We start from the raw sequence: 16,055 nt of genomic DNA, 5'->3' as shown, positions 1-16,055 counted from the left end.
GCGCAGCAAAGCTCCCAACCCCTCCGATCAAGCCTGACAACAATGACCTTTCTGAGGGGAAATATCATTTTCACTGTCCCATTAATAGTTTCCAAAATTAATCCTTCCCTCCAGGCCAGAAATTTTTCCCTCAACACCCGCGTCTGCACGACCAAACTGGGGACATCTCTCACGAAAAACGTCGCCGTGCAAAAGTCTGACTCTCCTTATACCTCCCCTCCCCCCCCCCCCCCATGCTCAGGAGGGAGGGAACGGAAGGAGTGACTTTTCGTTATTACAAAACACCACCTATGTCATCAGAAGGTAGAAGACGAAAACTGTGAAATGAAACTGTCATGTTACATGACAGCAGTAATTAACCATGGGGGGGGGGGGGGGGGGGGGGGGGACAGGACAAATACTTCACAAACGAGATAGATGAGGGCAAAGAAATCAAGTGGAGAATGGCCAGGGCCAAAGACCAGAGCCACTGGTGGGAGCCCCTTCCCGCTTTTCATAAAAAAAATTGTGACCCTTCTCCACTTACAACCGCACTTTTGTCAAGATCCGTCAGACTTTCGCATAACTTCAGGAGACACTCAAGGCTTTTTACGCTCTCTGCAGAGATTAAACTCACATTTGGCTTGACAATGTCGTAACACATTGGTTTCAGTGAGTCACGAGACGTCCTCAGCGAAAATGAGCCCGTCTTTTGTTCAAGACGCCTCCAAAGTGATTTACTAATGTAGGCAGCCACCTTGAGGGATATGAAATCTGCCAAAAACTTACGGTTACAGATTTTTTTTTTCCATGCTGATTTCAAAAGAAGTGGTGTGTGAGTCACATTCAATGTACAAATCAGGTTCGCTATGGTGCTATTCCTGAAAAAAAAAAATAGATAAAAAGAAAAGAGGATGCTGGTGTGACCTCAGAGTAAGGTAAGGATAGTGGCACACAGGAATTCTTGCTGAAAGCGCCCCTCTCTGGGATAGCGAGGGGGAAAATTTGCGATCTTCCTTCCCTGACATGCCTAATAATACATGTTTCTGCAACTGGACAGACCAAAGGACTAGCTGATGCATAACGACGGTGGTGGTGGTGGGTAAGGGGTGGAAAATGTATCCTAGCAACCCATTTCATCTCACCCTCCCACCCTCCTTCCTTCCCTCATCTCCCTCATCGCGGATGAATGCAGACTTTCAAACTGAGCATGCCAAACCCAAAGCCAACTGGAGCCTGATGTGCCCATCAATATATCTATGGCAATGACAATAGTTTGGAGGCAAAGGGTTAATAGGGATGCCCCGGAATTCTTTAGTCCCACAGCATTTTTTAATCCTAACCGAGGAAAGGTTGAATCCCACTTCTTCTTTCACAGGCATCTCCTTTCTCACCCCAGCTATGACCTCCTCCTCTTATTCCTCATCCCTGTCTCCCCTGCCTCCACCCTTCCTGATACCCATCATGGGACACGACAGCAAAAAAAGGGAGAAAGAGACCGCAGCCATCACCTGCTGTTGTTGCTGCGTTTTGGTATCTGACTTAGGGAGAAAATCTGTCCTCTCATCTCTTACAAAGCAATGTTGAATAATGTGCTACAAGTCCCTGGTAGGGTCAATCAACACGCTAGTAATTGCACTGCAGTGAGCCAGCAATATAGACGAAATATGCTGTGAAGGAGATCTACAGAAAATGAACTGGGGTGTTTGCAAATTGATAAAGGAGAAGTTGATCCCAGAAAACAAAAGAACAAAAATTTACCTCCTGGCTGCATGTTGGCGAGGTTCATATTTGGATCCATCATGTCTGGACGAAGGAGCGCTTTGAGCGCCGGCTTACGGGCAAGTTCTTCTTCGGCTTTCCGGTGGTACACAGATCCAGCCGTGTGCGTTGGCGGAGCTGCTAACACCGGTGGAATGCTTGATGTGAGAATGGAACCAGAGCTTGAAGGCAACGCTGAAGGGGCTGACAACGAAGAAGACGACGACGATGATGATGACGACGACGGCAATGATAAAGACGACCTGCTGGCTTGATCGCGTGCCGAGAGCGGCGACGGTGGCTGCGGTGGAAAGACGTGGTGCGGCGACGGGGAGGTCGACGATGATGGTGAGCGCGGCACTTTCTTCTCCAACTTAAACTTGATGTGCGCCCAGTTGCTCGGCGTCGGACTGCCCAGGGACGAGGTCGACGGCGATGGCAGGGGAGCCGACGTCGAGGCCGATGACAGCAAAGGTGATGGAGGTACCGAGAGACTTGAGATTACAGCTGGTGTTGAAGAGTGTGCGCTGGACACGTTGGGCTTGATGTCATCTTGAATTGTGGACAATTGGTGGGATGCTGCAAAAACATGAAAAGAGATACATGCAATCCATTACTACATCTCATCGACTAAAACTTGACTCAAGATGTGAACAATAGACAAATTGGTGAGAGTGCAATAAATTGGACACAAAGCGCGAATATTAAGTGGGTCGGTTCATTACTGGCAAGTCAGAAATCCAACTGATGAAATACTTAATACAATCTTCCTTCCACACATTTTGTGAAGAACATCATCCTAATGAAGCTGGGCCAATGTTCAGTGGACTAGTCTTCCACAACAAAAGGCACTTTACACTTCAGATAACACTAACCCGCAAATGTAAACAAACAACTGTCTACAGCCCTCATCAGCATTGTACCAATAACAAAGCTGATACCTTGGTGTACAGAGTTAAGTTCATGTGATCCCTACTGCAAGAAAAAAAAAAACAAAAAACACCTCATAGATCAAAGTGATTAGTCTCATATACAGACTCAAGCGAACACAGTATTTTAGTACAGTATTAGTACAGTGAGCGCTTCGTGGAATGTGTAATTATAGCACTAATTATAGCACTCTGCCCTAAACCCTGATCTTGTTATTACCCTTATGTACTTTTCTCTTTTTTTTTTCAAAAGAAGATGAGTACATAAATTTTATCTTCTCATAAAGTCTGCCGTTATGTGATCTTTTTATTGCGACTGAAACGAAAATATGTATTCCATCACTGCAGTCACGTCTGGCTGCAAAGTTTCAATGTGCATCGCAAACAAATATCTCTGTCATCGGAATCGCATACCTTAACACACCAAGCCAGACTGACTTATCGAGGCATGACAAACAATACAGCAAGAATATGATCTCTAAATGTGGTCGAAAGTCAAAAGGAAGATACAAAGATCAACCCGGCAGTCAAAATAAATCTGGCTAGGGACTGGGTTGGCTGTGGTATTGTTACTGAACTTGAGGTACAGCATTTTGGATCTTTGTAAATACTGGGTCCTAGTTATTGCAAGCTGTGTTGATTTTTCTTTTGCATGGTATTTTTTTAGGGGGGAATGAAACTTGAGAAAATTTGACCTCTTTCTCTGCCTCAAAATATCATCTTGAAAGATACAAACATTATAATCCTGTAGCTTGTACAATGTATCGCTGTCTGTTTTTGCCTATTTGAAGTGTCAGGGCTTACATGGGAATTTCATCTCCCAGGGGGCTGGGGGAGGCCCGAATGCATTACGCAAGCCAGCAAAAATAGGCCTGAATTACTCAATTTCCTTTTGTCATTGCACAACAGTGTATGTGGGATGCTGATCTAATATTGGTTGGAAGGTAAAATTTGGGCTAGATATTCTCAAGTAAGTAACCCCGAATCCCAAAGTTTACAAATGGAAATAAACCCCAAAGTTTGTGAATGGAAGTTTATGGCTAATTTGGACAACTTGCCACGAGGAGAGAGGCTGCTACCATTAACCATCATTGATGCCATTCTGGAAACTTCTAGAAGTCCCAGACAATGGCGACGACTAGTAGAAGAAGACGGCTGAACAAGAGCTATTGTTTGGGGAGAGGAAACTTGCTGCGAGACCCGTGACTCACATGGAGCGGGTAATGATGATTAGGAACCACCGCTGCGCAACAGGTGTCGCTCTGCTAATTGTAGTTATTACAAGCCACTGATGTCTCCCTGTTACTGACACATCTGCATGCACCTTGAACTACGAGTCACGTGGATAGAGTCTGCTTTAAGGGAAGGGGCGCCTGTCTTCTTCTGGATGCACAGGGGGGAATTGGGAATTCCCCTGCTCAGCCCCCACGCCATCCTACCCCCACCCTCCCGCCGATGTAGATTTGGCAATGGAGGCACGGAAGTGGTACAGTATTTGAGCTTACTTAATTCTAGATTGTCTTGATGTGCAGAACAAGAATGTGCTGGTCAAAGGTATTATTTACCATTTGCAGAGGAAACAAAAATCCGGCTTTGATAATTCAAAATAGTTCTAAAACGTGAGTTAGGGATAGAAACAACCAATGTAAAAATTCTAATCAGTATAATCAATGTTAAGTATTGTTAAACATACAAAATGTGAGAAACAGTTATAATCAAATTGTTGCAGAGTAACTGTCTACTGTTATGGATTACTGAGAAAAATAGTGATGTCTCCTTACACTTTAGGCTTGATTGCAAATTTTTTATATCATACGATGTTTTGTGATTCAACTGACATACACAAGTGCATCAAATGTGATGACTCAAACATTTTTTTTTTATAAATCAGTGCTCTCAATGGTATAACCAGTATCTTTAAATCAGAGGTGCATTACAGCAGGCGATTCACTGCATTTCATGTGGGAAAACAAAACCTGTCTTCTTGAAAGTTATACACAAATAATTTCACTCAAATGGCAGCATAGCAAAACCTTGAGCATCTCATATCTACCTTGTTATTTTCACAAAAATATTGATCCCGATTTCTTTATTTCATTTCTGAAAGGAAAGCAGGTGGGTAAAATCTACACTAGTTTGTCATTTCAAGCTCCAAAAGGGGCAGTGTTCAAGAGGTGTTTGGCTCTTGTGGGTCTTAAAACATCAATGCTAACAATCGCAGTTTGCTTGCTCCAAGGGTTTTGTGTCTTAACGATTTCTTTTTTTTTTTTTAATATATATTCAAGCAGTGAAGATATATTACTAAATTGGTAGGGATTTACGAGAGGAAATGGGAGAAAGGAAGGGAATTTATTCGATAACAAGAAGAAGAAAAAAGAGAAAACCCTTCCTAAATGAATTGGAAATCTGAGAGGGATTTTGGCTGGAGAGAGAAAATTGTGCTCCAAGGAGACTGACTGGGGGTCACCAAAGAGACCTACTTCTAGACAGGCTGAGAGTTGGAGGGAGGGGGTGATGGTAGTGCTGGTGGTGGTGGTGGTGTAAGTGGTAGGCAGTTACTATGGTAACAGCCTCTTGCTCCATCCATCACCACGGCATCAGGTTCAGAAGCTGATCTCCATCTGCCTCCAACCCTCTCTGTCCTGTCCCCCTTCTTCTTCTTGACGCGTTTCAGGCGTTCAGAATACACAACATCAACTGTTTGTAACTTTGCTCATTGTATTTCAAGTACATTGTAATAGCTGAAAACTTGAGGATGCGGCATCACCATTATATGCATCATTTATCCTGCTAATGACAAATATCAGGGGATGGGACTTGGAAATGTGAATAAAATCCTTGTGAACCTCCACCAGCATCACCACCATTATCATCATCACCACCATCATCATCACCATCATTGTCAACAACATATCCATTCGCTTCCCTTCAAGCCAATGACTGCTCGAATAAACATCATTTCTGATAGGTCAGTGAAATTATGAGTTTGGCACACATTCGGCAAACAACACCTGCCAAAGATAATAACGATCAGAAGAACGTAATCATCATACTTCTTCCAGGGCAAACACACTGCAAAAAATGCGGTGTTAAAAGTGTAACACCAACCGGGTGTCAAACTGTGGGTGTTAAATTTGGTGTTAAATTGACACAATTTGACACCCTTCGGTGTTAATTTAACACCAACATTCTCTCATTCATTGGGTGTTAGATTCTCGGTGTTAAAATGACACCCAAGTGGTGTTATAGTTTTGTCATGAAAAGGGGGTTTTCACTAATAACACCGTATCGGTGTTAGTTGTCCACCAGAGAAAGTCACGTGTTCGCAGTCCGATGATCTCATTGGTTACACATGCCAATGCCTGAAATTTGTTGCTGTGGCGCGGAGTCGTCAACGTCTGTCATCGCGATAGTCAGGTTTTCGATGTCGTCTGGGGCTAAAAATGACATTGAATCTATGATGGTGACTTTGCTAAATCTGTCAGCGGGGATAAGTATCTTTTAAGGTAATTACTTCCTGTACCAGTTATTTTCTATCATAAACGATGTGCATGATTTTCACGGATTTCATCGCATATTATAGACAACTTTGTCTTTGCACGCACGTAATACTATAGTATACTATGTAGCGCAGCATACTAAGTACATGTAGCCTATAGTGTTTGCCATACATAATAGGCCATAACACCAACGCGCTGCATGCGGTGCATTGAGTCCGAATTTCGCTGAGGGTTCCTTTGTCCAATAATTGCATTTTAAAAATATCATCAAATTTTAAATATAAAAGGTTCCGTGGCATTTTGTATTGTTATTGATGTAGTTTTCTTACCTCTGAGGCTCTGGTGCGGATCTTTGTTAGCGCGCAAATCATTACCCGCTACTGACGTGCACGAAGACGAAGTTCGAACAATGTTTGTGTGTACATGTTCGTAGGTTTGTACATGTTCGTAGGTATACTGGTAGGCCCCTAGGCCTACTATATTTTTTGTAGGGCCTACTGTAACTGTTCTAGTTCCAAACTGTTAGGTTTAAATTAGTACTAGGTACTAGTAGCAAATATCGCTCTAAAAAGAGCGTAAATACCCGATTAAAGGGGCTGGGTGGGGGGTTCTCCCGACCCGATTTTTGTTTATCACAACAGGTTACGTGATGTTTTCAGTACACTACAGTGTACACGTAGGAACGTAGGGGCCTATATAGGACGCTAGTGTTTGCGCGTGGATCTTACGTTAGAATCAAACTAGTTTCTAATATGAGTACATGTACTACTATTTATGAGTTTGCTAACCGCTTACAAATTTACATTATATAAGAATATGCTCTTATAAAGTTGATGACGTCACATGCATGTAAAACCGGTATTTCCACCGAGTCCATGTTAAGACTCTAGACTCTAGATCTAATTGTAAGGTGCGAGTTCAAGGGTAGCGAGAAACAGAATCACAGCCCATATTAATAACTGGCAGTTGTTCTCTGTCTGAGAACTGATCCTAAATTTCACAAATGAGTCAAAATGGAATACATGTATCATCGCTTTTTTCATGAGTCAGGTGAGGGAATATACGTCTACTTTGATGGTAGTATTTGTTGAAATAATCTCTTGAAAAAAAAAATCCCTTCTGGAATATGCCTCTTCCCCATATAAATTGCCACACTTAATGATATTGGCAATAGTGCACTTGAGAATCTTGAAAATGACAGAATTGCAAAAAGAACTTTTATTATCTATCTAAAAAACCTTGAAAATGAGAGTAGATCAATTGCAAAATGGCATTTGATTTTTCCATTTCTCCTCAAATAATATTTGCATAAATGTACACTGCATAAAGATGATGAATACCTGGAAGCAGGATATTATTCCCCCCCCCCCCCCTAGTGGCTAATTAAAACGAACTTGAAATTATGAGCATATCTCAAGTAGGTATATATAATAGAATCACCGACTGAATTAATCTGAAGCCACCTGAACAAAACCCTTTGTTTTCTGCAGTTCTGATCAAATCTTTCATGCACACAAGATAAATCTGTTTCATGCACTTGTATACAGTAAATACACTAGTGCAGTTATGTGGATGTTCAGTACTTTGAATCCTAAGCCAGTGCATCACACCTTGCGCACCAGTTTGACAGTTTGTGGACTTGTAGCCACTTGATAATTATGTATGTTCATGGTCCTTACACTTGCAGGTTGAACAGTACTTCTCACTCCTTCTCCCAGGCAACGATGCCAAGCTTTTTTGAGCAGTGGCCAGTTTTTGGTGGAAGGTCTTGTCAAGCTAGCAAGAGGAAAGCCTTCACAGTCAAGCTGTTGAGATTGCTGGGAGAACACATGCGGAAAACTGATGTGGATTCATGAGACTTGGAGCAATCATCAAATAGTGTACCACCAGACCTGGTAGCAGTCAGGGTATGCCCAATACTATAGGTTTTGAAAGCCCCTTTTTTTGTGTTCTAGATGTCTATCCATCCAATATCGTTTCTTGTGTATCATGCCGCAAGTTGAAAACAATCATCTGTGAATGAAACTTGGTAAGGCTATGTAAATCCAGGGGGCATTCCACAAAACTTGTCATTGGTGACAACTGTTATAAGTAGCTGAAATCTTTGCATCTGACAATACATTTTATCAAACGTTTCCCTGGAGTCGATAAGATCATGAGGTCAATAATCAAGGGTCAGGAGCCCTTCATTATGAAAAAAAAATGCAGGAAATATCTTGTGACTTTGATTTTTCAAAGGCAGATGAATGGATTTCACCAAACTCAATTGTAATATAAAAGTTCACAGTCACAAATCAATATGTAATGTAATTTTGTTATTTTGGAGATGCTGATGAAATAAAGAAGAGTTTTTTTTTTCTTTCTTTTTTTTTTTAAAGAAGTCACACAACAACCCATGGGTTCATCCTACATGAAGGATCATATTTTTTTACTTAATGCTCCCTGATTATGCAGTGCAATTCACTGATAATTTCTGTTGATACCTGGATACTTTGTTAATGAGTCGTAGAATATATTGTATATAACATGCATTTCTTACAACACAGCATAGAATGTAAGTAACCTGCAAATCCTTCTTGTACTCTATCTGCTTCCACCTGTGAACCAGGGCGCAAGGATTGTGCAAGATTGCTGTGGCTTTGGCTATAGACTACCTTATCCGATTTCAAAAGGTAAGTCTACATGACTATAAGGTTTGTTCAAATATGATGCGACAAACCCCCTGACGTTTTTAGTGTTCAGATATGGTGCGCCGAACCTCGTCACTTTCATTATGTTAATGAATGCACATGACTCAAAAAAAAAAATAAGATAAAGATAAACTCATGACATTGTATCTTCACTTACTTTTGAGCTTGATTGCACCATAACTTCTTGCCACTGTGTGGCAAAATATATTCCTCTTGCTTCGGTGTTTTTGTTTTGTTTTGTTGCATTTTGATCTGTTTATTTGTTTGTTTTTTAACCATCTCATATCGCATTGATTTGTGCACTAAAATGTTGCCGGAGTTTGACTCATCATATCTGAACAAGCCTTTATGAGTCATTTTGGACAGACAATTAGAACTCACAGTACTTTGGTATTCTGAAAATGAAATTGATTTTTACGAGTTTAATTGATTTTGCATTTTCTACTTTCTATGATCTGTTTTTGTATTAGAAAAGAAATTAGAGGTCAAGGGAAATTTTCTGGGTTTTTTTGTGTTGTTGGACTATGTAATTTATTAAGATCACTTGCTTTTCAATGTTTCACAGGTTAACTTTTTTTTTTGGATGTTGTGAATATTTTTGCGCACTTGCCTTTGTCAGGGTTACAAATTTGTATGTCCTGATGTCGACGAGAACTTTACTCGTGAATGCTTTAAAGTCGATTCTTAAACTTTACAGATTGTCTTCCCCATATGTAGGCTGAAATTTTGAAGTTGCTTTTTGATCAGTCACGAATAAGAGAAAAGTGATAAATTTCAAAACTTCTTTAAGAAAAAATAGGTATAAGTGAGTTTTAATTGTGAAATTATAGTGATCTTTAAGTAAAATGGAATAAGATCCATTTATTATCCTCTGCCAAGAAGTGGTGCCTGAATTGTTATGGTTTTGAGTAGTCCATCCCTCCGTGTGTGTGATAGCTTGAAATCTGTTAAAATAATCATAAATGTGAATAAAATGTGTTCAGCCTATGTATGACTGAGTCTATCAAATTGCATTATGGAATTGAAATAAAGGTCACAGTCAAATTTGTCTAGATTTTATTTGTAATAGATTCATACAATGTCTGTTTGTTTTTCATTGTTTCCTTACATTTTCAGCCTGATGCTAGTTTTGATCACCACTTGAAGAGGGAAAGCAGAAGAAGATGCAGCTCTTGATGCAGCTTGCTTGCTTGAAGATCAGAAGATGCAGCTTACTTGACAGAGGACGTCAGAAGGATAACATACATGTGTACCAATATTACTTCATTGTTGACCACTTGGTACTACCCTGCCCTGGTGATATCATTCAGAGTGCCTTCGACACATTGTTCAAAGCACATTAAATATGTGTTTTGTCTACGGTATGCAAAACCTCTCATCAACCTTTGGACATTTGGAATTACCCCGAGTTCGTGAACCGAGATCTAAACTTTCAAATAGATAATGAAGTGATGCATTCTTTAGGAGTTCCCACTGAAACTGCTTTTTTTTTCACTGTTTGCCATACGAACATGAACTGAGTGATGGACAAACAATAAATTGCGCCCAGGGGGCCTGTGTATGGACATAATTTGATTCGTTCAATGGTTTTAGAAGACACTTGAAGAATCATCATTGTGACAATGAAACTGTGAAGATACTCCAAGTCCAGTTCTATGGAGGAGCCGAGATAGAGACTGATGATACAAGTTGTATACAGTTGATGAAGCAGTACTCTCCATTAGTCGATGACAGTTTTTGATGAGGAGGTGATTACCTTTAGTCCAGGGGACATTGAACAACGACCTTGTAATTTTTACATGTCCTAGTTTACATGTGTCAGTATGGAGTAATGCATTACCATGGTAACATCAAATTTTCATAAAGATTACAAATACAGAATGTGGATCAAGCTACTCAGTTTTAAATCAATTCTGTTGAAATTCGATTGTCCAGAAATCTGTTGCCATGGCAATTGCAGTTTTTAAACAAATCATACAAAATTGTGTGGATCACGCTGCTCTCTTAGTTTTTTTTTTTAGCATTTAAATTTGAATTTGATACATATGGTCACTATGATAATATGTTATCATGCAAGACACTTTTTGTGGGGGTCATAAATCCGTTTCCATGGCAACAGCATCTTCATACAAATCATCCACAAGTACGATGTGGATTCAGCTAACTTCCTCAGATTTTGAGCATTTGACTTTAAATTTGGCACATGTGACCACTGTATTATGTACCTGTGCAAATTTTATTTTTCGTCATTGTCAAATAGTATGTTGTCAAGTTAATGGTATTTTGTAATGAGAATCGTATAAACTACAAGTGGATTGAGCTTAATCTCTCAATTTTTAGCAATAACCTTGAGATATGACACCTATATATTGTGACAAGATAAATTCTAGATGTGCAAAACACTTTTCTCGTCAATGTTAAACAATGCGTTGCCATGCTAACTTATTTTTTTTTTAATACAAAGCAATCGAAGATATTGTGATTGACTCATAACTCCCTCATGTTTTAGGCATTTGACTTGAAATTTGGCACGTGACCACTGTAGTGCGCTAATGTGCAAATGTCATCTTTTGTATCGGTCAAAGAAAGTTATCATGGCAGTGACATTTTCAAATTAAAAACTTACACAACAGTTGATTATGCAATCTCCCTCAGTTTCTGAGCATCTGGCCTGAAATATTGAACAGAGTGCTAATGTAATGGTAACCATCTTTTAAAATTAAAATCAAACAAAAAATACTGTGAATTGGGTGAGCTCCCTCAGTTTTCTAGCATTTGACTTGAGGTTTCGCTCATGTAACCAGTGTAATCTTAAAATGAGTCGCACACTGATCTCACTGTTGAGTAATCTTGCTATGGTAACAACTTTTGTTACATTGTACTTTTTTTTTCAACAAAAGGCATACAAGAATATCATGAATTGAGCTAACTCTCTAAGTTTTAGGTGGGGGTACCAATTACATCCAGTTCGAGTTGAAAATATTGGCCCAAGAAGGCCTTATGTGTGTCATTTGAATATTTAAATGATCCGAATTTCACATGCTTGTATCATCACTTGCAATAGCATTGATCAAAAGAAAGAGTATGATTTTTTTTTTATGTTAACATTTTACAACCAGACTGGATGATCTATGTTGAATATTTGAATTATACAGCTGAGTAGGCAATTCAATTTGAACATTTGAATGATAGACCCAAGAAGATATAATACTAGTATCAATTTCATTTGAAAATTCAACTTGATAGTGCCAAGAAGGCCAAAGGTATTCAGAGTGAGTATTTAAATTTGATATTTTAGCCTACAATAGCCATAATGTATCTCATTTGCATAGATAATCAAAGAACCAACTGACAGGGTCAAAGGTATTCCATTTTGATACTTATATTGTAGAGATGAGGCTTTCATTACATGTAATAGAATTATTGTGTTTTGTTGTGACAGACAGAATTTATTAAATATTTTGATCAACCTAGTAGCACGTGACTGTCTTTCACCTACTTACATTACTGTGTTATTTTGTGCGATTGAATGTGGAGAGTGTGAAATGATGTCGAGGTATCGACACTTCAAATTGTTAATAAGTTGGCATCACTTGGAATTTATTTCTCACTCTGAAGCGTTGAATCAACACTTCTGTGGTGTCAAATAAACACCAAATAATGCAAACTTATAACACTTTGAAGTGTTAGAATAACACCATGACAGGTGTTGGGGTATAGATTCTAACAACAAATAGTGTTGAAGTTACACCGTCATTGGTGTTAAAGGGTGTCAAAAGAACACCAAAGTGGTGTCAACTTATCAATAATCTAAGCAACACCAAAGCTGGTGTTGGTAATTTTAACACCACGGGTGTTGAACTTACACCATAACTGGTGTTGGGATGTCAAATGAACACCATTATGGTGTCAACTTCTTAACACTCTCTTAAGTGTTGAAAAAACACCGAGGCTGGTGTTGGTATATTTTTACACCCTTTAACACCCATGGGTGTTGGATATTTTAACACCAGAGACGGTGTTACTTCAACACCAGATGGTGTGGTCCTTTATTGAAGTTCGGCCGGTGTTAGATTCAACACCAGTGGTGTTAAATCTAACACCACTGTTTTTGCAGTGCAGGCACCTAGAAAAAGGTGAAAGGTCAGAACAGATACCATTCACAGTGTGACCCTAACCTGACATGCACGTTCAGACACCTTTGCAAAATTCCGTTCCAACACAACTCTAGAGTCTGTCTCCAGTTTGATTTTGTGTATGTGTGTGTGTGTGTGTGTGTGTGTGTGTGTGTATACATGGATTTGTGTGTTTGTGTGAGTGTGTTGAATTTTCCGAGCACCGAGAAAAGAATCAAGTATCTATCCACACAGTTGAGCCCACAGAATTCTCTACATGCGTGGTATATATACATGTACATACATGTATATTCATTTTGTTTCCCACCACAGAAGAGCTTTAAAAAAAAAAAGTGGGTTGGTAGCATGGATATGATATAAAGCCTGACTGCCTGATCTCCACAGCTCAAATGTGTGTGTAAATATTTATGGCATGATCAGATTAGCAATACTCGTTTCCTCTAGCATATTTCCTGTTTGATCTCTACAAACCGGTGGAGAATTCATCTTCAAAAGTGGTGTGCTGGGAGACACATCATCAACCAGATCAGCTATCAAATAACAGCTGTCAAAAACAAACGGGCAATTCAGAAACTGCGTAAACTTATAACATCTCATGCAAGTTTATGGACCTCGGAGGCAACGCCTTTTGTTTTGATATACAGTATACGCCAAAATGCACTCAAACCTCGTAAACAGCTGAAACCCAATACACATTGCGTGCGTGTGTGTGCTTGCGTGTGCACTCGCTTGAATATCAGATGCGAATTCTGCGAAATGCAGACGAGAATGAGCGGTGCTTACCAGTCACTACGCTGACCCGCGATTTGTGGCATAAATTCGTGTGTCCCTATCAATGGTGAGAAATACGGCACCCTTTAATGAAGAAGGACTAAACATAACGCTCCACGTCCCTTTTCCTCCAAAGCTAAGCCAACCAGGTACTGCCTGCCTGCTGGTGGGAAAAGTAGGTCGTTCACTTGACCCCAGACTGCTGCTGCTGCTGCTGCTGCTCAAAGTTTATATACTATTTTTTTTTCCTGTTCCTCTTCTTTGTTTGCTGACAAATCTACAAACCACATGCAGGCCTAGTCTATATAAACCTGACCCCTTCTGGCTCCGTGCAAGCAGAGTTCCTCCCCTCCCCCCCCCCCCCCCCCCCCCATTCTTCACATGACCAGGAGTTCTACCTGCTGCGGCAAAGCACTCCACGTTGAGAGGAAAGAAAAGAACCACATTCAGGGACACAAAGTCCTTTGTTACAAGGTCACAAACAAATACTTCGTACCTGATCTCTGATTTGTAGCTATAGCTTACTGCGCTGCAACAATCTAAATGAACACAAGTACGTGATAAGGACTCTGCTTTGTACAAAGACCCGGACTCAGCACCAACTGAAGGCGGATTGTAGTATACACATGTATGTAGGGTATATATATTCATATGTTTTCTGCCTTTAGTCCACAGACATGCCGGACTGCCGTGTTGGTGAGGACTGGTCCAAAGGTGTCCCATGCCTGCAGGTTTCGACATTTCCCGAACATCACAGAGCAAGTTTAGGAGTCATTTCTAGAATGCAATTTTGTCAGATGACAGCAGTATTAAAAGAAGCAGTAATTGTGAATGGAGTGCCAGGGGGGGGGGGGGGGGGGAGGGAGGGGGGGGGGGTTAATTCTTAAACTATGTCTGCCTATACATTCGGGTACATTCCATAATGTGGGTGGAACCTTTTATTGCCAGCATGATTAGGCACATTGTCCTCTGCTCAGACAAAAGAGAAAAAAAATAATAATAAAGGCATTGAAGCAAAATGTTTGCAAAGATGTGGCTTACATGAAGTGATAAAGGCATATATACATAGCACTTGTGGACTTCCAAGTTTTCATTGTGTGGTCATCTATACTCTATGACCCAAAACTATATGAGACATTGATACAATCAATCAATGTGTCACTCACACAGCCTTGTATGCACAGACCATTGACTTTCTTTTGTACTGAGGGTCGAACGTGCAATATTAGGTTCAATTTTTGATCTCTTTTTTTTTTAACACAAATAGCGATCCACACCGATAATTCACATCAAGCTTGAATCCCTGCAAGTTTGAACGTCTTTATATAACCCTTTGTCACAAACTTGGAATCCCCAGTAATAAATCCATTAATGCCTAATGGTCAAAAACACAAAATGTCCATCATTAGGGCCTATATGCACTACGGAGCAGTACGTGCACACATCACGCAAAGTATCCGTGACATCTGTACTAGCTGACCAGACCAAATTATTGGACTTCAGCAGAACTCAATCCATCGCAGTACACCATGTAACCAAAGCCATTTGGGCTGTCACCCAATGCACACAGACAACCTGATATGCCATCAATTTTCCGCCAAACTTTGACTGGCTGATTAACCGACCTTTTTATCTCACTTCTTGGGTATCTAGACCTTGACCATGGACAGCCACATAATTTCATGCCTGATTTGTCCGTCCTCTTGCGAGAGATTCGTCACGGAACAGATGGGGGAGCAAAAAAACAAATCTTAATTAAAGACTTTGAAGCTACATGCTGCTTATGAGGTAGGACAGTCAACTGTGAAGTTCCGCTTATCACTGCAGAAAATTTCACTGATGAGCCCATAAACAATGTAAGCCCTTCTCCACTTTGAAAAAAACAGATGAAAAAAAAAATACCAGAGACCATGTGATATGCACCAGAACAGAATAAAATACTCTGACCTACCTTTCTACACAAACATTTGTCCACAGTTATGCTTTAGAGTTCAAAAAGTGTCAGCCAGTCCATGTCTTTTGGGCTTGCCGGTATATCACTTTTCTTGGGTACACTCTTCTCTCGGACTCTTTTTGCCGCTTGATATTGTTTACACGCTCGCAAGAAGAGTAAATTGCACGATACAACAAAGAAACAGGTGCAATAGTACATCTATTCACACTTCAGAAATATCGGAATACAAACACAAAAGCACATCCATTTGTTGGGGACGACGGGAGTCGGATTTGATTGAAGCCAATCCACGGGTCAAACGGTCCATTGAAATTATCTGAATACCGGTTAGGCGA

At 40.2% G+C, this 16,055-nt stretch overlaps 1 protein-coding gene across 1 annotated transcript in view; it reads right to left on the bottom strand.

The window, feature by feature from the left end:
- The window catches only part of LOC139739192 (uncharacterized), a 76,776-nt gene that overhangs the window by 35,608 nt on the left and 25,113 nt on the right, over positions 1-16,055 (bottom strand). Inside the window, exon 2 of the mRNA XM_071649808.1 lies at positions 1,741-2,319. Within this exon, the coding sequence (XP_071505909.1) occupies positions 1,741-2,319 (579 nt within the window). The remainder of the gene's footprint in view (positions 1-1,740; positions 2,320-16,055) is intronic.

This window comes from Diadema antillarum, unplaced genomic scaffold (assembly GCF_040938485.1).
Source record: "Diadema antillarum isolate AM-2024a unplaced genomic scaffold, OU_Dant_1.0 seq00000787_RagTag, whole genome shotgun sequence".
NCBI lineage: Eukaryota > Metazoa > Echinodermata > Echinoidea > Diadematoida > Diadematidae > Diadema > Diadema antillarum.
Note: the sequence above shows the minus strand (reverse complement) of the source record. Positions and strands in the feature narration are given on the sequence as shown.